Source organism: Phyllostomus discolor, chromosome 2, assembly GCF_004126475.2.
Source record: "Phyllostomus discolor isolate MPI-MPIP mPhyDis1 chromosome 2, mPhyDis1.pri.v3, whole genome shotgun sequence".
Taxonomy (NCBI): Eukaryota; Metazoa; Chordata; class Mammalia; order Chiroptera; family Phyllostomidae; genus Phyllostomus; species Phyllostomus discolor.
Window position 1 is genome coordinate 93,393,686 of NC_040904.2, and position 24,855 is coordinate 93,418,540.

The 24,855-nt window shown below is 36.6% G+C and overlaps 1 protein-coding gene across 3 annotated transcripts in view; it reads left to right on the top strand.

The window, feature by feature from the left end:
- Positions 1 to 24,855, top strand: part of ATP6V1A (ATPase H+ transporting V1 subunit A) — a 59,615-nt gene that overhangs the window by 8,523 nt on the left and 26,237 nt on the right. For 2 of the 3 annotated variants that reach the window (XM_028503565.2, XM_028503572.2), the window contains exons 2-5: positions 14,932 to 15,026; positions 17,529 to 17,657; positions 20,904 to 21,118; positions 22,191 to 22,328. In XM_028503565.2, coding sequence (XP_028359366.1) covers positions 14,942 to 15,026; positions 17,529 to 17,657; positions 20,904 to 21,118; positions 22,191 to 22,328 — 567 coding nt within the window. In that variant the 5' untranslated portion in view covers positions 14,932 to 14,941. Of the gene's footprint in view, positions 1 to 8,382; positions 8,415 to 14,931; positions 15,027 to 17,528; positions 17,658 to 20,903; positions 21,119 to 22,190; positions 22,329 to 24,855 lie in introns of those variants that run through there. The other variant, XM_028503590.2, reaches the window with a different exon arrangement.

The window sequence follows — 24,855 nt, forward strand, 5'->3', positions numbered from 1 at the left end:
TAATTGTGATGTGTCTTGGTGTGGGCCTCTTTGAGTTCATCTCTTTTGAAATACTCTATGCTTCCTGGACTTGTATGTCTGTTTCCTTCACCAAGTCAGGAAAGTTTTCTGTCATTTTTTCGAATAGCTTTTCAATTACTTGCTCTCTCTTCTTCCAGCACCCCCATGATGCAAATGTTGGTATGCTTGATTTTGTGTCCAAGGCTCCTTAAACTATCCTCAATTTTTTGTATTCTTTTTTTCTTTTGGCTTTTCTGATGGGATGTTTTCTGCTTTCTTGTCTTCCAAATCACTGATTTGACCCTTTGCTTCATGTACTCTCCTATTGACTCCCTAATATTGATTCCCTATATTCTTTATAAGGAATATAAACTGAATATAATCTTTATAACTGAAGTTAGTATATCCTTCATTTCTGACTAGTTTTTTTTGTTTTGTTTTCTGTCTGTATTTCTATTTTTTTTATCTCTTTGTTGAAGTTCTCGCTAAGTTTATCTATTCCTCCCCTAAATTAATTGAGCATTGTATAACCAGTGTTTTGAACTCTGCATCTGTTATTAGATTATTTGCCTTCATTTTGCTTAGTTCTTTTTCTGGATTTCTCTTCTGTGTTCTTTTATTTGAGACATGTATCTTTGTCTCCTCATTTTGTATGCTTGTTTCTACATGTTAGGTAGAGCTGAGTTAACACTAACACCAATTGTAAATAGAGAGTGGGATACTGAACTGTAAGAACTCAGAACTCTACTCAGACAAAGTTGTAATGGCAACTAATAAACCACTGAACACACGGATCCTAACACAGCTAAATATGGGTCACAGAACAGGTCACAGAGTGCCTCACAACACGGCAATGTGGAGAGGGTAGGGCATGAAGACCCATAGGGGCCACAGATATGTTTTAACCACCTGATTTTTAACCACCACAGGTAGTTCAGGATGAGCCTATTCTAAAGCTTTGCCCCCCTTACCAGTCTTGATTTGGCTTCTTTGTAACCCTGGCCATAGGACTTCTATTCAGCAGTTCTTCTTTCACGCAGTTCTGAATGATGGTGGTTCTTAGTTGTAATTTTGACGTGGTTGTGGGAGGATACAATTCTGATTTACTTATTCTGCCATCTTGACCAGAAGTTTTCATGTAAAGGAATTTAATATATGATGCATTATATGAGGTCTGTCCAGAAAAAGTATAGCCATTGTTAATATAACAAGAACAGTTTGTGCAACATCGTTGTAACCTGGCACCCAAGGAGAGTGGACTGGCATGTGCTTGCATGAACAACGATAACTTCGGGAGGTAGATGGCATTGAGTGAGGCATGCATACTGAGTGAGTAGAGCAACAAATGTGCATCAAATTTAGCATCAAGCTTGAACATTCCTCCATGGAAACTATTCAGATGATTCAGAAGGCTGCAGCTATGGGCAACTGGTGATTGGCACCTTCATCACAACAATGCTCCTGCTCATGCATCACATCTCATGCAGAGTTTTTTAGAGAAACATCAAATCACCCAGGTGACTTAGCCCCCTTACAGCCCAGATTTGGTGCCCTGTGACTTCTGGCTTATCCCACAATTAAAATCACTTTTGAAAGGGCAGAGATTTCAGACTGTCGTGAGATTCAGGAAAATATGACAGGGCAGCTGACGACAATTGGGGGAACTGCGTGAGGTCCCAAGGTGCCTTTATTTGCATTTTCTAGAATTTTATATAAATGGAACCATTTTTTTCTGTCTACTTTTTTACTTAGTGTGGTTATTTTGAGATTACTCTAAGTTGTTACATGTTTCAGTGATTTGTTTTTATTACTGAGTATTATTCCATTGTATGGATATACTGCACTTTGTTTATCCATTTACTTGTTGATGGATATTGGGGTTGTGTTTCCACTCTTTGGCTATTGTGAATAAAGGTGCTGTGAACATCCACATAAAAGTGTTTGGACATGAGCATTCATTTCTCGTGGGTAAACACCAAGAAGTATAATGGCTGGATTATATGGTAGGTATATGTTTATCTTTGTAAGAAATTGAAAATTGTTTTCCAGAGTGGTTGTACCATTTTACATTCATACTAGCAGTGCATGAGAGGTCTAGTTCTGCATCATTACCAATACTTCCTGCAGTCAGTCTTTTAAAATGTTAGCCATTCTAGGTGTGGAATGGCATGAGTCCTGGGAGTTCTTTATATATTTTAAATTGGCCCTTTATCAGATTTATGCTTTTTAAATATTTTCCTCAGTTCATAACTTGTTTTTTGTTTTGAAGAGCAAAAGTTTTTAATTTCATGAAGTATAATTATCTATTTGTTCTTTTATGCATTGTGCTTTCAGTACTGTCTTAATTAAATCTACCTAATCCAAAGTGACTAAGGAAGTTTTATAATAAAGTTTTAGGTTTTGTATTTAGGCCTACTGTTCTTAGTTTATTTTTGTCTATGGTGCAAGGTATGGATTGAAATAACCTTTTCTGTGTTTACCTATTTGTTTACCATCACTTGTTAAAAAATATATTTTTTCTCTGTTGAATTGCCTTTGAACATTTGTCAAAAGTCTGTCCATATATGTGTATCATTGCCTTTTTGAGCTAATAGTATGTTTGTAGAAATTTAAATAATACCAGACAGAATAATAGAGAGAAGGTTCTTACCTATTCTTTGTAGAATTATTTGGTGTTCTAGGATTGATGAGATTAAACAAAATAACCACTAAAATTATAACATTTTTAACTTTCGACAAACCTTTTTATTTTATATCAGGAGGTCATTCTGTGATGATATTTGGCTTTAGCTTTGGCCTGAAGTAAATACTGATTTTTAAAGTCTTGGCCCCTAACAAAGGATATGAAGAACCTACATACTGAAAACTACAAAGCACTATTAAAAGAGATTGAAAAAGACACAATGAAATGGAAGGTTATTTAGTGTTCACGGATTGGGAGAATCAACATAGTTAAAAGGGCCACATTACCCAAAGCAATATATAAGTTTAATGTAGTCCCCATCAAAATCCAAATGTTTTTTAAAGAAATAGAACAAAAAATCATCACATTTGTATAGAACTACACAATCCCCTGAATAGCTAAACCAGTCTTGAGAAAGAAGAACAAAGCTGGAGGTATCACTCCCTGGCATCAAATTAGACTACAGAACAATGATAATCAAAACAGCATGGTATTGGCAGAAAAACAGACAGATGGACCAATGGAACAGAATTGATGGCCTGGAAATAAAACCGCATGTGTATGGGCAAATAATTTTTTGACAAAGGTGCCCCAAAAAGCCACACAATGGAGAAAAGAAAGCTTCTTAAAGAAATGGTGCTGGGACAATTGGAAAGCCACATGCAAAAGAATGAAACTAGATTACATTTTGTCCCCATGTACAAAATTAATTCAAAATGAATCAGAAACCTAAATAAGCGGGCTACAAGCCAAAGCATCACAGGTTCAATTCCCAGTCAGGGCACATGCCTGGGTTGCAGGCCACAGCCCCCAGCAACTGCACACTGATGTTTCTCTCTCTCTCTCTCTTTCTCCCTCCCTTCCCTCACTAAAAATAAATAAATAAAATCTTAAAAAAAAAACTAAAGATCTAAAACAACAAATTGTATAGAAAAAAACATAGTTACTGAACTTTCAGACTTTGGTCTTAAGGTTACTAAACTTAGGAATTTGATCCCAATTGGCAAGGGAAATAAAGGCGAAAATAAATGAATGGGACTATATCAAACTAAAAAGCCTCTGCCCAGCAAAACAAAAAGGCAACAAATACAACGGGAGATGATATTTGGAAACAACAGCTCTGTCAAAGAGGTTAATATCCAAAATATATGAAGAACTCATACAACTCAACACCAAACAAACAATCCAGTTTTTAAAAAATGGGCAGAGTACTGCCTTGGCTGGTATGGCTCAGATGGCAGGGCATCATCCTGCAGACTGAAAGGTTGCCGGTTTGATTCCTAGTCAGGGCACACAGGAGGCAACTGATCAATGTTTCTCTCACATTAACGTTTCCTTCTTTTTCTTCCTTGCTTCCCCTGTCTTTGAAATCAGTAAAAGAAAAACACATTTTTTAATGGACACAGGATCTAAACAGACACCTCTCCCAAGAAGACACACAAATGGCCAACAGATACATGAAAAGATGTTAACTTCACTAGCTATTCGGGAATTGCAAATCGAAATTACAATAAAAGACTGCCTCACGTTAGAATAGCTGTTACCAAGACAGGTAATACCAAGTGTTGGAGACGTTGTAGAGAAAAAGGAACTCATTTACTGCTGGTGGGAATGTAAACTCTTAAAAATTCATGATTACTTTCAATAAGAAGGTAAACTGTGTCTGCAAATAAGTATTTTATTGTAATCAACTAGACTTTTCTTCATCTTTTAGCTATTATTTCCAAAAGTAGTCCTTAATCAACTGGATAGAATGTACTTTTTTAAGTGTTACATTAAAATAATATTTCAGTGTCAATGAAGTGTCCTGGGAATTGTATATAAACATTGTCTTAGAACCTTGATATTTAGCTTTTATATAACACCTCATCCTTGGTCCCGTCAGCTGTATCATCCAAGACTGGTAGTAAAAAATTATTTCTGGGATGAGATTACTAGGTATAGTACATTAACCAGTAGCAATGTACTTGTAGGAGTAGGCCTTGTAAAATGGAAGGAGAATAAAGTGGGCCGTCTGGTGTGCTGTGATTTTGCCACTGCAGTGTTCTGCAGTGTGTGTGGAGGAGACGGATGACTCATTAGAGCAGATGGTTGCCTGTGCTAACCTTCTGGATATTTCCTCTTCTACAGCAGGGTTGTTTGTTGTTGTTGTTGTTTTCGATATTTCAAAAAATATGGGGGAGACCCTACAATTTGTGATTGTAAGAATCTTACTTGTAAATTACAGTTATCCTTGAAGTAAGGGTCGACAGCTTAAGGCAAAAATTTGATGTAATCATTGAGTTGATTTCTCTATGAGTACAGCTGTGTATACCACATTATCTTCTTGAAAGCAACTATCATGTTTTTATTTTTAAAATGATTGAGAGCAGCAAGAATAGCTGCGTATTCTATTGGCAAGAAATAATTAAATAGCATAAAAACTTTAGCATTAAATCAGAATGATAGTTCGGACCTTATGGAGATTTAGGATAAGATTAACTTTCAGTAAACCTGACCTGCACTATAGTTTTCTCATTGCAACTTGAAATGTTTTGGGAGGTTGCTTTCTTAACATCTTTAAAAACCTCTGCTTTTTCATAGAGAGCAGCAATTTTTAACTGGTGTGCTGCAGGACTTTTTAAAACATACAGTACCTGACTATTTAGTCAGGGCATTGACCTCTTTTCCTGTAGATTGTCACATTTAAAAAATGACAGCATCCAACACAACAATATCTGTCTGGTGTGAATGAATCAAAATGCCTTTTTTTTTTTTTTTTTTTTGATGGATTGACAAAAAATACAATATTTTTTTGGTGTGCTGCAGAATTTTACTAATTAGTTTATGTGTGCCATGAGATGAAAAAGGTTGAAAACCACTGACAACAGAGCCATAAGCATTTAAGAGTGAAGCAAATTTCCGGGGAATAATTATATTTTCAATGTTAATGTGTGTTGACTATGCTTATCAAATTGCTATATGCTCAGCCCAATTCAGTAATGAAGTCAACATAATGCATCTACCTAATAAATAATTTTTATTTTATTTGTGAAGAGGTAGCATATTTTTTCTGTAAAACAGACATTGTATGTGATGATGAAGAGGAGCAAATGCAGGCAAGCAGAAAACATATCAAAAGCAATACTTGTTCAGTGCGATGCTGTTGAAACACTGGCATTAGGAGAAAATGCCAGTACTTACTAAAATTTACATTCAACATTAAAAATATGTATACAAGAGCATACAAAGAAATTTCACTGCTCGCAGTGATAATTCACTGATACAACATCCTTTTCTCAGTCAAAATTATGGGGAGAAGAAGAGTGGGAGAGGTTATTCACTTCAGGGTTTGCTTGTCATTCTGCTGTTGGATGTTTGACTGTTAAGAGTTTGGAGCCTGCCGTGTCTGGACCTAAAAAAAAAATGCTTTCCAATTCTATCAAAATACAGTACTTTAGAAGTTAAATAAACTTTTATGAGTTGGGACTTATTTTCTTTAACTACTGATGGTGGGGCTCCATCTAAGATATAAAGGATGAGGAGCGAGTTCCTTGTAGAAACTAAGGTTTGATTGTATGGAAACGTGGACTTTATGTCAGTTGCTTGATGTAGCCTGAGCATTGAACTACATGTCCTGCTTTCTAAACCCACTTTTGTATTTCTTTTCCCATTTTCACAAAATAACCAAGACAAAACAGGCCAAAAATTACATGTAGTGGTTTAAGTGTGAGTCGTAAGTTTTAGTTGATCTGGGAGTAATTGTTCTATATTTTATTTTTTGAATATTTTGGGTTCTCTGGAAGAAGATGCCAAGAAAGATTTTGATATATAAGGTATTTGTTAGGAATCAATTTGTGTAAAAGGAAGGAAGCAGAGTTAGACAGAAGAATTTGAAATGCAATGCAAGTCCAACAAAACCTCAGCCAAACTGGTAGGGAATCTGGAGGGGAGTATTGCCTGTTAGCATATCCCACATCGGGCTGATGTGACTGGGCCTTTATTATCTCCACTTTGCTCAGTCGCCAGGTTCAGGTTGCTCTCTGAAGGATGTGAATTCAGGCTAGGCACAGACCTACCCTGAAGGGCTGACAGCTGTTGGCTGCCCACTGACCACAGTTCCTGGTCCTTTCAGGACCGGGAATTGGGGTACTGCATCTCCATGTCTAAACCAATAAATTACTACCTTAAAGGCAGACTTTTGTCCCCTGTACCTTATAGATTTGTTTAGATGCAAAGAACAGAAAGCATCCTGGTTATAGGTTTTGGAGTTAGACTGCCTTGGTTCAAATCCCACCTTTACTGCTTGCTACTTCTGTGGTCTTGGGTCAAGTTACTTAAATCTCCATTCTTTCAGCTTCCCTATGTGTTAAAGGGGGGTGGTATTAAGGAGATCTGAAGTTATTCAGTAACTATTCACTGAGTACTTGTTTTCTTTGCACCTAATGAAACTTGGATTCTATATAGTGATACAGACAGTAAACAAGTGCATGAATAATTATAATCTTTCAGTAGTTAATTATAAGTGCTCCACGGAAAATCAAGGTAAGAGGATTGAGGGTGACAATGAGAGGAAGGGGAATATTTCGTTGGAGTGAGGAAAAAACATTTCAGGCAGTGGCACAGCAAGGATATAGCTGTGTGTTGCTGGAGGTGAGATTAAAATTTTTATTAAAGTACCAAAAGTGGACAAAAGTGCTTGGAATTCCTTCGTTATGCTTTAAAAACTGGTATTTTCATAATTTTCTTATTTTACCTGAAAGATGGGTTCAGACCTGGTTTGGGGATGTTTTTGCAACCACTTCTCTGCATATAACACAATGGAGTAGAGAAAGCTAAATTACTCATAATCGTTGTACATTTCTCCTCTAACACTGTCTTTTAAAGAAGTAGAATCATCTTGATTTTATTCACGTACAGTTGACCCTTGAACAAAACAGGTTTAAACAGTGCATCCACTCGCACAAGGTCTGTCCAGAATAAGTCTGGCCATTGTTACTATAAAGAGAATAGTATAATGGGAATGCATCAATAGTTACATTGATGTAACCTGGCAGCCAAGGAGAATGGACTGGAATATGAATGCATGAACAGTGACAACTACTGTACTAGTCAGTGGGAGTGGTAGACACCATTGAATGAGCATGAGTACTGTGTGGCCATTGCATTCAAAATGACTGTGCAAGTAGAGCAACAAATCACCAAATTTTGTGTTAAGCTTGAACATTCCTCCATGGAAACTATTCAGATGATTCATAAGGCTGCAGCTATGGGCAGCTGGTGATTGGCAGCTTCATCACAATGCGCCTGCTCATGCGTCATGGATCATGCAGAGGTTTTTTTTTTTTTTTGGTTTTTTTTTTTTTTTTTTTTGCAAAACATCAAATCACCCAGGTGACTCAGCCCTGCTACAGCCCAGACTTGGTGCTCTGCAACTCCTGGCTTTTCCCAAAACTAAGATCACCTTTGAAAGGGAAGACATTTCAGACCATCAGTGAATTTCAGGAAAATACGATGGGTCAGCTGATGGCAATTCCAACAAAGGATTTTGCAGAGTGCTTTGAACAGTGGGAGAGACAGACACTAGATAACTGTGAGGTCCCAAAGTGCCTACTTTGAAGGGGACTGAGACATCATTGTCCTATGTACAATGTTTCTTGTATCTTTGATAAATGTCTCTTTTTCATATTACATGGCTGCATAATTTCTGGATAGACCTCATGTGGAATTTTTTCCCAGTAAATATGTGCAGGTAATACTAATGTATATTCTTTTCCTTATGATTTTCTTTTTTTTTAATTTAATCTTTTTTTTCCACATAACCTTTTAGTCCCCTTATACCTCTTTCCCCCAGCAATCACTACTCTGTTGTCCATGTCCATGAGTCTTTTCCTTTTTGCTCAATCCCTCCACCCCTAAACCCTCCCCCCAACTAGCTGTCATTCTGCTCTCCATCTAGGAGTCTGTGCCCATTTTCTTTGTTAGTTCAGTTTGTTTCACTAGATTCTACATAATGATTTTCTTTACTCTAACTTTATTGTAAAAATATAGTATGTACTACATTAAAATATACAGAATATGTGTTAATCAGCTATGCTATAGGTAATACCTCTGCTCAGTAGTACACAGTAAAGTTTTGGGGGAGTCAAAATTTATATGTGTATTTTCAACTGTGTTGGGGGGTCGACATCACGTGTTGTTCAAGTATGAACTGTGTAAGACTATGAATCACATAAATGCAGATTTGTGGATCTGGTTGAAAGCATCTCTAAGTAGGAAATATGTAGAATTGTCACTTAGGCTCTTGATTCTCTTATTCATTTGATGTCATGGTACCTGACACTTGCTGTCTTTGGCATAAACTTAATAACATATTCCTAAAAACAAAAATATTAAAAACCATAAAATCATCAGTTCTTATGGTGACTAGGATAATCCAGCTGCATGATAAATCCACAAGGCAGCTGAATTTTGAACAAACCCTTTTGATTTCTACTAATCATTGCTCATACATTTGGAGGTTCTCACTTTTTTAAAATGAAAGTACATAAATTCTTTTTTAAATATTTTATTTATTTATTTTTAGAGAGAGGGGAAGGGGAGGAAAAGAGAAGGTGAGAAACATCAATGTGTGGTTGCTTCTCACGCACCCCCTATGGAGGACACAACTTGGGTCACAACTCAGGCATATGCCCTGACTGGGAATCAAATCAGTAACCCTTTGGTTCTCAGGCCAATGCTCAGGGGATTCCCTGAGCCACACCAGCCAAGGCTTAAAAGTACATACATTCTTATATTAGAACATCAACCTTAGCCAGATGGCTCAGTTGGTTGGAGCATCATCCCATGCACCAAAAGGTTGCAGATTTGATCCCCTGTCAGGGCATATAATGAGGTTGCGTGTTTGATCCCCATTTAGGGCGCATACAGGAGGCAACCAATTAATGTATTTCTCCCTTCCTCTCTCCCTAAAGGCAATAAAAAACATCCTGAAGTGATAGTTTTTTTTTTTTAATCAGAAAAGACCATTTTTGCCTCATGTGCACCTTTATGAACCCTGGGAGATTTGGACCATCTGTAAGGAAGCGTTACTGTAAACTTGAATGCCTTCTTGTCATTTTTCAAATCTCAGCTCAGCTTCTTCTAAGTCACTCCTGTCCTGCCCAAGTCTAGGTTCAACTGCCTGTGTTTTATGCTCTTCTACAGCAGCCTGCGCTGCTCCTATGAGAGCACATATATCACCTTATTGTGATTACCAGTTTGTCTTTTTAGCCCACCAAGACAGAAGCTCCTTGGGGGAGATTGTGTCTTACTCCATTATACTTTCAACTTATAATACGGCACCTGGCACATCACTGATGCTTTAAAAAATATATTTAGTTTTAGAAACTAAAGTTATGGTAAAAGTATGCACAATAACTAAGAAAAAGCTAGCCAAGTGACTAGATTTGGTTCAAGCAACAAAGAAGATAAGAATAAATGGGTAGTTTTTAGAAATTAGGTAGTCTTAGCTTACATTAACAGAACATTACTTTATCAGTATTACTTTTCTCTTAGACTTACTGCTAGGTGCCTTATAACAATCCCATTAGATTTTACGGGTGAAACCAAGGCTCTTAAAGTTGAAAGAATTTGATTTGCCCAAGGACATTTTTTAAATTGAAACTCAATCGTTTGACTCAAAGCCTTGGTCTCTTGTAATATAATGAAACATTCAGAACAAATGAAGTGATACTCTTCAGTACTTACTCATACAATATCTAGAATACCGTTTTTATTCTTATGTTGTTTGCTCCGATTTAAAATAAACATTGACATTATGAAACACTTCCAGAAAAGGATAGCCTTAGAAATAAAGGATCTGGAAAAAGGTTATCTTTTGAGGAATAGTTGAAGGCACTAAAGAGAATTTACTTGGAGAGGGAACATATTTACTCTGGGGCTATAGTACTTCAAAGAAACAAGGTCAGAGGGTAGAAGTTATGGGGAAAGTGATTTGGATTAGATATAAGACAATTCTCTAAGAGGAGATTTCTAAAAGTAGAATGAATTTTTCAATGTTGAGGCCCTGTTTAAATAGTAATACTACTGATAAAATTTTTATCAGCATTTTACATTTCATAAGAAACATTTTAATAAATTTGTAATTTAATCATAACTCTAGGGTAGATGGTAAGCATTATTCCATTCTTACAAAGAAACATATTAAGAGATTTTAATTTGTAGCATGTGACTGGCAGAATCAGTTGTGTCCCGTCTGCTGACTCAAGGTGGTGTGCCATTTCCACTTTAATAGACAGATGACTATGCATCATGAATGCCAAGGAGGAAACACCCATATTTGGGAAGGAAGTTAGACTGTATGATTATCAAGTTCTCTTCTGACTTTGAAAATGTTTGATTTTAAAATTCGACCTCATTTGTGCCTTGTCCAGTGCAGCTCAATTGATTGGAACGTCATCCCTTGGATCAGGGGTTCCAGATTTGATTCCCAGTTGGGGCACATGTGGGAAGCCAACCAGTTGATGTTTCTCTCCCACAGCAATGTTTCTCTTTTTCTGTCTCTAAAGCAATGAAAAAATGGCCTCTGGTGAGGATAAAAAAATTTTTTTTACCTCATTTGCTTATTCACTACTTCTTCAAAGACTTTGCCCAACCCATTTCTCAAATATGTGCCTAAGCTTTATCCGCCTCCCCCCTCCCCCATTATCTAACTGGTTTCTAGAAAAACTTGTTCCATCTCTTTATATTCTAGTCTTTGTAGTCTCATACCTGCTTAATCAATATCCCCTTCTTTAGGAAGCTGAAAATCATGCTAAACCAGTTTCACCTTTTCATTATTTCCTCCCTCAAATGCCCTTCCAGTTAATTTTTCTACTGAGGACCCCAAAATCCTTGTGTCCTTTATTTTTTAAAAATTTTTAATTGTTGTTCAATTACAGTTGTTCCCACTTACCCCCATTACTCTCCCCTGCCCTACCAGCCCCCCACCCCACATTCAATTCTCCCTGCCCCCAGTTGTCCTCATCCTTTATTGTGATATTTGTGACTCTAGAAATATTTGGTTTCTTTTTCCTTTCTAACTTATCACCAATGTCATCTACAAGTTCTTGGTACATTTCCTGCTCCTTAGATCATATTTGATTAACTTTTTTTCCCGTATCTCCATAGGTTTTTAATCTTTGTTGTCACTCTTGCCTGTGTCTTTAATCACTCAATTTTAGCTCTGTCCACCATCTCCCTTCTGATGGCAGTAGTATATCAAACCAGAAGTCCACTGTTAATGATTCCATTGTTATACTTCCCTCATTGATTCCTTGCTATCTTGGTTAACGGATTACAGATTATGTTCCATGGAATATATGGTTCTCATACTGCTCCTTCAATAGCTCTCCAGACTGAAAAACATTCTTCATATCACCAGAATTGATCTCCAAGGCTCAGAGTTTGGTTTTCCTCGCTTTATGTATTCTTTGTATCTGGGCTTAACTCAATCATCCACAAAAGCCTCAAAACTTACTTCAAGCTACCTGTGTTCTCTACTTCAATCAAATTGGTAACACTTCTCCCACATCCAAGTCATTTCTCCTTGGTATTCAGTGTGTGGTCATATTGAACACTTAAGCCAATGTGCTTTATATAGTACAGTTGTTTAGCACCAGTGAAAGTTCCTTTTATTCATGCTCCTCATTCCCTACATTTAACACAGTTCCTTTTCTTTGGTAGGAGCTCAATAAACATTTAATAAACTGAATTCCATTGACACTCAAGCCATAACTATTTTTAGAGTTTTTTAGTGTAATCTGTTAAATTAACTAATCATCATTTTTCCCATAAAAGTTCTTTCCCAATCTTCAGTTATTTCCTATTTGTAGAATCAAGTCTACTTGGCATTCATTTCAAGACCCACAAATAAAGCTCTCTCTACCTTTGTATCTTTATTTCTCACTTTTGTCCTAATATAACCGTTTTATTCTAGCCAGAACAGTCTGTTAATTTCCTGTATTTTCTCCATTCTTTTGTTCTTGTTATTTCCCCATATTTATTTCTAGAATGCCTTTATTTCTCTTTTATTCCCCATTGTTATTTCTAGAATGCCTTTGCTACTCTTTGTTTTTCCAATTTTTTCCAAATTCTACACCTTCAACATATCTTTCCTAAACATTCTAATCTTTGAACTTTTAGTATGTAAGTTACATTATTTGATACTCTATTACTTGTTGATCTGTCACCTTTTATGGTTGGTTTGGGGGCATTGTTTAACTTTGTATATGTACATGTATTTTATCTCCATTATTAAACATCTGTAATAAGTTATACCAGTTGTTAAAAAAATAAACTTTCTACTTTGGAATCTGCCACCAATTTTTTATTAGCCTTAAATAGTATATTCTTTAGGTTCTTCAGTTTGTACATCTATAAAGAAAAGAGATTGAACTGAATTGCTTACACTGTTCTGTGTTCTGCTAAGGGGAAAAAATGGAAAATCCTTTCAGAAAATTTTTAAAGATGGATAATACATTAAAAAATTAAATGTAAGGGACATAAAGGAAAGAATAAACAAATGGGATCTCATCAAAATAAAAAGCTTCTGCACGGCTAAAGAAAACAGTATTAAAATAAAAGGAGAACGAACTGTATGAGAAAACATATTTGCCAATACCTCAGACAAGGGTTTAATCTCCAAAATATATAAAGAACTTACATGACTCCACTCTAAGAAGACAAGCAACCCAATTAAAAAGTGGGCAAAGGACTTAAACAGACACTTCTCCAAGGAGGACATACAGAGGATCCAGAGACACATGAAAAGATGCTCAGTATTGCTAGCTATCAGAGAGATGCATAAAATCAAAATGAGATACCACTTCACACCAGTCAGAATGGCCGTCCATAAACAAAGCAACAAATGTTGGAGAGGTTATGGAGAAAAGGGGACCCTAGTGCATTGCTGGTGGGATTGCAAACTGGTACAACCACTACGGAAAACAGTATGGAATTTTCTAAGAAAACTAAAAATGGATCCGCCTTTTGACCCAGCAATTCCATTGCTAGGATTATATCCTAAGAACCCTGAAACACAAATCCAAAAGAACCTGTGCACCCCAATGTTCATAGCAGCACAATTTGCAATAACCAAGTGTTAGAAGCACCCTAGGTGCCCATCAGTAAATGAATGAACCAAAAACATACGGTACATTTACATGATGGAATTCTATGCAGCAGAAAGAAAGGAGCTCCTACCCTTTCTGACAGCATGGATGGAACTGGAAAGCATTATGCTAAGTGAAATAAGCCAGGCGGTGAAAGACAAATACCTTATGATCTCACCTTTAATAGGAACCTAAACAACAAAACAAACAAACAAAATATAACCAAAGACGCTGAAATAGAGAACAGGCTGACAGTGATCAGACAGGAGAGGGGAGGGAATTTCAGGGGGGAAGGGGAAGGGTTTACAGAGACAAGTAGAAAAGACACATGGACAAAAACTAGGGGGAAGTGGAAATGGGAAGGAGGGTGGGGAGGGCTTGGGGGGTGTGGGCTGGGATGGGAGTAAAAGACAGAAAACTGTACTTAAACAACAAAATAAAAAAAATGTAAGATATAATTTGTTAGATGGTGAAAAATAAAGTAGTGAAAGAGGGAAGTAGTTGTGATTTTAAATAAGTGAGCAGAGAAGCTTCTTAAAATAGGGGACAGTTGAGTGAAGACCTGAAGGAGGTACAGGAGCAGGTATCTGCAAGAAGAGTACTCCAGACAGAGAGAGCAACATGTATGAAGACCCTGAGGCAGGAATGTGTATATGTTTTTGAGAAACAGCAGAATTCAGTGTATACAGGGGTAGGCAAAAGTAGGTTTATAGTTGAGTACATGAAATAGTTTATTATTGTATTATTATTAATTACTGTATTATTTATTTGTATTATAACTGTAAACCTAATTTTTCCCACCCCTGTGTTAAGGGGACAAGTAAATAAAGAGAAGGTCAAAGATAATGAGGGAGAAGGCAAGATGTAGGGCTAGATAAAGCCATTGGGAAGACTTCACATTGTTATACTCCTTGGCATTTTCTATGAAATATTTTTCATAGGGAATTATAGAGCATCTAGGAATGAGGTCCTTTTAACCAAATTTAAGAATTTTATGTTTTACTTTGAAAAGTTGGTAATAACTCAAGATGGTAATAATATTGAAGATGACAGTTGGCCACCTATATTGATTCTTTTGCTTTAGAGTTTGTAATTATAACAATTTTTTTACTATAGGTAAATTAACATGATGGATTTCTCCAAGCTACCAAAAATACTCAATGAAGATAAAGAAAGTGCATTTGGTTATGTGCATGGGGTCTCAGGTCCTGGTAAGTAATATATAATAATCTCAATGGCAAATATTCGTAACTTCAGTTAATGTCTTTTAAAGGTGTTTTAGGTAGAAATACACAAGGTTCTGGTCGCCTACATAAATTCTGTCCTGAAAAGATTTTATAGCTGCAGCCAAGCTGTGTGGCTCAGTTGGTTGGAGCATCATCCCCTACTCCGAAAGGTTGCAGGTTCCATCCCTAGTCAGGGTGTGTCTGGGAAGCAACTGATTGATGTTTCTCTTTGTCTCTCTGCCTCTCTCTCTTTCTCTTTGTCTCTGTCTCTGTGTATCTCTCTCTCTCTCTCTGTCTCTCTTTCCCCCTTCCCTAAAAAGCAATGGAAGAAGGTAAAGGTGGGGGAAAAAACACTTTATGACTGCTCTAAGACTGAGGTAATACCGCCATCCTAAGGGCTCATCTACTACCCATGATCTAAATTTGATCATTATTGAGGTGCTAATTTGTAATAGCATGTTTATTGTGTAAGTGTATAATCACTGTTTAGAGTTTTACCTATTTTTTATTGAATCTGAGGTTAAAAAGATATAAAGTTTATAGTTTTTAGTATATAATACCTTGTAAATTATAAGTATTCAGTAAATATGTTAATTTGGTTCAAGCTTTAATGTTTTCAGAGCATTTCTCAGCAGTATCAACCCTAGCTCTTTACATATATAAATCCTTCTGCGTGGGTGTTTCAAATATCACTTAACCAAGTACCTGTGGAAAAGAAGTCTTATGACATGACACTGATCATGGAAAGCAGTTTTATAGCACATGTTCGTTTTGCCAAAACCTTGGGTACTACTGTATTTAAAATAATCTTATTCTAGTATTCATTTTGTTATTCTATTATACTCCTACTGCAAAACATGATTCACAGTTTTTGTAGGCAAACGTGCACATTGATTTATAATCCTTAGTGGAAGTCTATTTTTCTTTATATCTTTTCATAAACCTTATGCTGTTGCCTTTTTGTTGTTCTAATCAAGGTGGAGGTAATGACCCTTTTCGGTGTTCATGCAAATGAAGATTGGCAGTCACTGTGCTTCGTATTTCTCCTCAGGAAGTTTCTACCACTTAGAACTTGGTGTTTGAGCTTTAACTCAGTGGCAAACAGTACATTTTACAATTTTCAGTCTCTTTTGCCATTCAGAGAAACAATTTTCCCCTTGAAGATCATAAGTTTTTAGAAAAGATGAACAGGCTACACACAAGAACTTTTAGGGAAAAGACAAAAAAAACATAATCAAAAAAGTTTAGGTATTCCTAGCCAGTATCGCTCAGCAGAGCAAGGGGTTGCTGACTGATTCCCAGTCAGGGCACATGCGTACATTATTGATACCCCATCGGGAAGCATATGAGAGGCAACCGATGGGTGTTTCTCTTCCTCTATTTGTCTCGCCCTTCTCCTGTCTCTAAAAATAAAATAAAATATTTCTCACTAAAGAGTTTAGGTAAAAATATTTTTCTGAAACTTGTAGAAAATTCCCAGAATCTATTTATAATCTTTAAGTACTTAATAGGATAAAGAAATGGCATACTTTTGGTTTATGAAATAAGATTTAAAATTTTAGTTATTTCTGGTATTTTAATTCATCTTATATAGTAAGTATAGAGATAAATATGGAAATTAATAAATCTCCATTGTTATTAAAAAACTAGTGAGATTTTAATACTTTAATAGTTTTCACTTCAATATTGCCTAATATACTGCTCTAATCAATTATATTAAAATGATAAATATTGAAAATAGATTTATTCCTATACCTCTCTGAAAATTTACACCCTTCCCTCCCTACCAGAAAGGTAATTTTGGCGTAGTAGACAATGTAGCCCAAAATGGTATGTACAAATTCTGGTTCAGTATTTATAAGAACTGTGGATTCTTAGTCAAGATTTCACCCATTAGTGGTAACTGATTATAAATATCCCTGTGGTGTATGAAAAAAGTTTTGTGGATGCATATGTGAGTTTTTCTAGGTAGAACTGTCATTAGTTTAGGAAAAAGGCCCTTGTCCCAGAAGTTTTAAAAGCCATTGCTATAACGTGGTAGAGAGTAAAAATGTTGTTTCAGATATTGTCTCTCAAAGGAATGATGACAGCACAGCAAACGGATTGTGTGGCATTCCACCATGCTACTAGCTAAAGTTCCTGTTCTGATTTTAGTTTTGAACGTTTTTATTATTGTCCTCAAACCCAGTATTTCATGAATCTTAGCAAGCTGAGTTGATCAAAACCCATATTTAGATTATGGGTTATTATGGATTATTATGGTTATATTATATAAATGAATAATCCTTAGCCTAACGAATTAATTTTGTTTCCCTCTATATTATATGCTAAAAATGTGTCTTTCTGTGAAACTACATGTATGTTCCATAGTGAATGTTTTATTTTTCTTATAAATATATGAGAGCTGTTTTATTGGATTTACAGGATATTTTAATTGTCTATAACTTCCAGTGTCTTAAGTCATCATAACACTCATGTTCTTTTCAGTTGTTACAGCCTGTGACATGGCAGGTGCAGCCATGTACGAGCTGGTGAGAGTGGGCCACAGCGAGTTGGTAGGAGAGATTATCCGATTGGAGGGTGACATGGCTACTATCCAGGTGTATGAAGAAACCTGTATCCTTTTTGGTTCAAATTCTTCCACTTGCTACAAGTCACATTTTAAGGATTTATGGCAAAAGTAGAAGCAACAACCAGTGATACAGAAACTGAAATGTTGGTGTTAGCAGTCTGATTTATATAGGAGGATATTGAAGAAAGATACTAGGAATTACTGCTTTTCTTATGAAATTAGTGTTCTTTCTTCTACCAGCCTGGCTGGTATGGTTCATAGACTGAGCACTGGCATATAAACCAAAAGGTCACCAGTTTGATTCCAGGTCAGGGGACATGCCTAGGCTGAAGACTAGGTCCTCAGTAGCAGTTGTGTGGGAGGTAACTGATTGGTATTTCTCTCTCTCTCTTTCTCTTGTCCTCTCCCTTCCTCTAAAAATAAGTAAATAAGAAATTAGCATTATCTTCTGAACTTTCATTACCCTTAATATTTCAGTAGTCCACAATCTTTAGGGGGAAGCAATTAGAGACATATTGTAGAAGAAACAATAAACAGAATAACATCATCAGTTTGTATGGTTAAAATTCTCAAATTATTTCTGTTTAAAATACTAAATCCATAAATAAATTAGTTACCATTCTCTTTTTTCTAGTAAACAGTGCTATGTGATGCATTACATTATAGTTTTAGCATTAGGAATGTTTACTATTTGTTCGGTTAGCATAATTTTGGCTTTTAAACATAGTATTTTCAATTTTCTATAAAAAATAAAGAGATAGCCCTGGCTGGTGTGACTCAGTGGACTGAGCGCAGGCCTGCAAACCAAAGGGCCCCTGGCTTGATTCCGAGTCTGGGCACATACCTAGGTTGCTGGCTAGGTCCCCAGTAGGGGGCACGCAAGAGACAACCACACATTGATGTTTCTCTCCCTGTCTTTCTCCTTCCCCCCCACTCTCTAAAAATAAATACAATTTAAAAAAATAATAAAGTGATAAAGAGTTAAGCTTTGTGAAGAGAAACACTTTTTCTTTTGCTTCATTTGTATATTTTACTTAGATTGGTTCTCAATATCAGCATTAATTCTTTAGCTATTTAAGATTTATTTACAATAAATCTTTTTTTTTTCCTCCCTCCATACTAAAATGCATGCTTGCCAATAACTTTTCTGTCTATGTGAGTACTGGGGTGCTAATTCAAAACAAAATCACATGAAAAATTTAAGTCATCTGCACTATCTACCGTAGCCAAAATTTGGATACAGCTTAAATGCCCATCAATAAATGAGTGGATAAAAAAACTGTGGTATATTTTCACAATGAAATAATACACAGCAGTGAAAAAAATGAATTTTTTACCTTTTGCAACAGCATGGATAGAACTAGAGACTATTAGGTTAAGTGAAATAAGCCAGTCAGTGAAAGACAAATACCATATGATCTCACTTGTAAGTGGAATCTAATGAACAAAATAGACTAATGAGCAAAGTAGAACCAGAAGCATAGAATCATGGAATAGACTGACAGCTGCAAGAAGGAGGGGTGAGGTGGGGACTGATTGAAAGAAGGGAAAGGGATTAGTCAAAGAACATGTATACATTACCCATGGAAATGGACAATGGTGTGGGGATTGACTGTGGGAATGGGGGCCAGCTGGGTGGAGGGGGTTGAAGGGGGAAAAATGGGACAACTATAATAGCATAAACTATAAAATATTAAAAAGAAAAAAGAAAACATTTAATAATATGATGCTGAAAGTAAACTAATTTAATTGAAAAATTAAAAGTGGTACAAAAAGTCATCTCAAAAACTTAAATGAGAAGTTTGTAGCTTTGAAATCGTATCTAGTCAAAAGGATTTTTTTTTCTATTCTGACCTTTATCTTTTATTTAATCTTTTGCATGGTTTGCAGATTTAAAGTAAACAAACGAACCTGTATATAGTTTCAGTCCTCTTTGCTTTTGTCATCCTGTATCTGGCCAGTTTTCAGTATACACCCACTCATGCATGCAGCCTTTTTTATTAAGTGTTTTTTTATTGTTGTATATCCTTCTGGTTTGTTAATTGCAATATGAGTCAATATAAATATGTATTTTGTATTTTTCTTCCCTTTTTTCCTAGAAAATAGCATATTATATGTACTTAGAATTTAGTGTATAGATATGAGATAAGTATAGTAAAATGTTAATGGTAGAATCTAGTAGAGGTTGAGGATGGAGTTCACTGTAAAATGAACTTTGTGATAGGTTTAAAATTTATAATAAAATATTAGAAATGAACATATATTTTGGAGATCTTTCTAGAGCAATTCATAGAAGCTCCTAAATCTTTTTTTAGCTACATAAAATTTCATCATATGCGTATACATAATTTATTCATCACTCTTTTAATGATAGAAATTTTAGTTGTTTCTAGTCCTTTACATACAAATAGAATGAATTCACAGAAGTTGGATTTTGGGGTCAAGGTTTATGCATTTTAATTTTATAGATATTGCTAAATTGCTGTCAATAAAAGTTGTACAGATATTACTCCTATGAATGTTATGGTAAATGAGAGCAGGGGGGGATTCAGTGCGTTTATTTGCAGGTTTTCTTTTTTTCCTTTTTAACCCCACTTTTTAATTCTTAAGGTTTTAAGTTTTTCTTAGGTACTAATACCCTTTTTAGGGGACTGGTGTTCTTCAGTAATATAGTAAAACAACGTATTAAGGAGAGGCTTTTGCTTCTATTTTTAGTTCTGTGGTTTACCAAACTGCACCAAGGCACTCTGGGCAACTGCAGCAAATTCATGTGGGTTCTAGGACATTTAAAATTTTTGAAGTTAACACAAGAATATTAGACATCTTGTCAGACAGCATGTGACCTAGCAGCTTGAGATAATAAACTGTTTCATTACATGGCTGCACTGTATTGTTCTCGATGATGTCATGTGTTCACCAGGCTGAGTTTTTGGTGATTGCTAAGCTAAAAAGTAAATATTATGTGTAAATGAATATGAATCAAGTATTCCAAGGCTTGAAAAAACTGCTGTCACATACCTGACAGGCACATATATCCCATTTGTAAGAACTGAGGATATTTAAGAATGAAATTAAAATATATTGTTTTCTCTTTATATTTTTCTTTCAAAGTGCTGCTCAGTTGTTTGGACATATATATTTATTAAGTTGTTTGGACATAAAACTAATAAATGGAATCACTAGATACGAGTTTTATCATAGGTCACCATGAAAACGTCACTAAAACACTCAGGATGTTGGGTAGTATCCCTAAACTTCCATAGTGAGTTTTCCTCAACTGCTGTTTCTAGCTGGTGTGTCTGTTGGAGATCCTGTACTCCGCACTGGTAAACCCCTCTCGGTCGAACTTGGTCCTGGCATTATGGGAGCCATTTTTGATGGTATACAAAGACCTTTGTCAGATATCAGCAGTCAGACCCAGAGTATCTACATTCCCCGAGGAGTAAATGTGTCTGCTCTTAGCAGAGATATCAAATGGGATTTTACACCTTGCAAAAACCTGCGGGTATGTCTTTGTAACCAAGATTTCTAAAGTTCATGAAAGAATGTGAAATGGAGATTTAGTGAATTATTGTACACTCGTAGTTCAAAGAAAAGTAGACCACAGAAGCATAACTCAAATTTTTCTTTAAGTCCACAAGGGTTATAGAACTAGTAAGTTTTATTGATAAGTGAGGCAAATTGTGGGGGGGCTCCCCCCGCAAGGTCCCCCCAGCCACCACAGATGAGAATAAGTCTACCAAGACATGATTTGCTTGGGGATGAAAGGTGGCTGGTCTCTCAAAGGAGAAGGGCCAAGAGCCTTTTCCTCAATGGGCTTTTGCACAGGAATACAGGTATAGCTCATTAATCATTGTTAGGCAGTAAGGATCAAACAATAAATAACAAAACACTGAGGGCCTATTTTGAGTCAGAGTCAGATAGCTAAAGAGCTATAAAACTTTGAGGAACAAACTCACTTATTGCTTGGACCTTATCATTTAATTGAGAACATTCCAAACAAAGCAGTTTTCACAGGATTTTACATAGTCTTTCTTAGGCCTGATTGCCCAGGGAACCCGCCCTTTCCAGCACAGGGCTGCACCACCCTCCATCATTGTTTCAGGCTTAGTTGGAGCAAGGGAAGTAAGGCAGGCAAGAGATTAGGAGATTTCTCGCAGACAATGAGGACTCAGGGGCTTTGTCAAAGCCAAAGGGCGAGAGTCCGTCAACCATTTTTTCTGTAGCCCCCCAAGTTCTTCCTTGGGGGCCTCCCACGTGATTGTGCCTGTCTTAGGTCATTCCCCCCTTTAGGGAATCTTACCCGTCATTGGCTAACCGACCAAGCACTGGGGGCCAGTTATGGATGAAATAAAAGGAGAAGTGGCACTCCTGCCAGGGAGATAAGCTTTGCCTTCTTAGTGGCTTATGGTCCGAAGGTCACTCCCTCAGCCTTATCCTTGGCGGGGGGCTGGGGGGGGGGGTACAGCTTCTGAAACCAGGCAGGGCAGTTCCCAACAGCAAATGATTTAAATAGTAAGTGTGAGTCTACCTCATGTTTCTTTGAACATTAAACAACAAATGCATGTGTTCTCTAGGTTGGTAGTCACATCACTGGTGGAGATATTTATGGAATTGTCAATGAGAATTCGCTCATCAAACACAAAATCATGTTACCCCCACGAAACAGAGGAACTGTAACTTACATCGCTCCACCTGGAAATTATGATACCTCTGTAAGTATCATGTAAACTTTATCTCAAAGGGTGGTCCTATGTATATATGCTTGTTGTCCAGCTTTAGTGCCCTAAATAGTTAGACAATTGTTATTTAATGTGTAGATTTTTAGGTAATTTTTGTAGAATTGTTTTATTTAACCTTTTTAATTTAAACTTGAGCTTGGAATACAAAAACATGGTTTTAAAAATGTTAAAATATGGTTGGCGTACAATATTATATTAGGTTCAGGTGTACAAGAGAGAGGAATATCTAGTACAGTATTTTCCTATCTTGTTAACTTAACCTCCATTAAGAAGCCCTGATTCTTTGGATATAGAATAGACTTTGATTTAATTATCAGTTTATAGTCACATAATTAGTTGCCTAATGGACTATAGTATATGAATTTTTGGGTGAGCCATTTAAAACTTAGCCCTTTAATGTTATTGGTAGCTGCATCATATCAAATACACTAAATCCCTACTACTTTTTGTGGGTATGAAGATAACTGTTACCAGGAGAGCCAAGTTAGAGGGCTACCCCTCCTCAGTTGTTGCCTTAATCACAAGAGAAGAACTCAAGCAAGAAGCAACATGTATAGTGGAAATTAGAAAAGTTTATTTGTGAAGTACACTTGAACACAAAGCTGCAAGCAGGTACCCAGCTAGTCTGAGTGCCCCAACTGTTAGGATCGTAAGGGTTTTAATGCTTGTAACCAGCTTCTAGGATCCCCTTCTTCCTCCCCTTCCAGACCTTGGGATGAATACACAGTTTCAAAGCTTGTTTTTCCCAGCTAGTGGAAATAATACATATAGAACTTCAAGGGCTCCTCTCCTGCAGGGTCATGGTTTTTGTGATTTTTGGAACACCTGGCAAACTTATTGGACCAGCCTCAGGACTTCTGGGTCAATGAGTGAGGCACTTCTCCCTCCCGCTCCTTGCCTTGGTTTATTATCATCCTGCCTAACACTGCATAATAGATTACAGTATATGAATTAGTGGGTGATCGAGCCATTTAAAACTTAATCCTTCAATGTTATTGATCGTTGCTTCATATCAAATATACTAGATCCCTAATAGTCTTCATGGGTATGAAGGTAACTATTGAGAAGGGCATTGTAATGTATCATTTTTCCCAATAAAATGTGATGAGATAATTTTTTAATATTTCACAAGAATAAGTTTGTACTCTATAACATATAGAGAATAAGGAGTAAGAGGTGGGATAGTGGGCAATGAGCTAGCTGTAACTCACTGGCATGTCCATGGGTCGTACATATAAGTTCTTTGGCTTCTCCATTTCCTATACTATTCTTAACCTCCCCCTGTCTATTTTCTACCTACCATTTATGCTTCTTATTCTCTGTAACTTTTCCCCTATTCTCCCCCCAACCTCCGCCTGCACTCCCTGCTGCTAACCCTCCATGTGATCTTCATTTCTGTGGTTCTGTTCCTCTTCTAGTTGTTGGCTTAGTTTGCTTTTGTTTTTGTTTTTGTTTTAGGTATAGTTGTTCATAATTGTGAGTTTGCTGTCATTTTACTATACATGTTTTTTATCTTTTTCTTAGATAAGTCCCTTTAACATTTCATATAATAAGGGCTTGGTGATGATGAACTCCTTTAACTTGACCTTATCTGGGAAGCACTTTATCTGCCCTTCCATTCTAAATGATAGCTTTGCTGGGTAGAGTAATCTTGGATGTAGGTCCTTGCCTTTCATGACTTAAAATACTTCTTTCCAGCCCCTTCTTGCCTGCAAGGTTTCTTTTGAGAAATGAACTGACAGTCTGATGGGAATTCCTTTGTAGGTGAATGTCTCCTTATCTCTTGCTGCTTCTAGGATTCTCTCCTTATCTTTAATCTTGACTATTGTAATTACAGTGTGCCTTGGTGTGTTCCTCCTTGGGTCCAACTTCTTTGGGACTCTCTGAGCTTCCTGGACTTCTTGGAAGCGTATTTCCTTTGCCAGATTGGAGTTCTCCATTATTTTTCAAATAAGTGTTCAATTTCTTACTTTCCCTCTCCTCTTTTAAGCACCCCTGTGATTCAGATGTTGGAACATTTAAAGTTGTCTCAGAGATTCCTAAGCCTCTCCTCATGTTTTTGAATTGTTTCTTCATTCTATTCCAGTTGAATGTTTATTTCTTCCTTCTGCTCCAAGTCTTTGGTTTGAGTCCTGGTTTCCTTCCCTTCACTGTTGGTTCCCTGTATATTTTTCTTTATTTTACTTTTCATAGACTTTACTTTTCCCTCTCTTTTGGGGCCATACCCAAACATTTCTATGAGCATCCTGATTACCAGTGCTTTGAACTGTGCATCTAATATAGGTTGTCTATCTCCTTGTCTCTTAGTTCTTTTCTGGAGTTTTGATCTCTTCTTTCATTTGGACCCTATTTCTTTGTCCTGGTGTACTTGTTTCATTGTACAGAGCAAAGCCTGAGGTGTTCACCAAGGCAGGGCAACCCTCTCTGCCGTGTTGTGGTGCTGTATGTGAGGGAGGGGTCAGAGAGGCAACAGTGCCACTTTTTTGGCTCTCAACTGGCT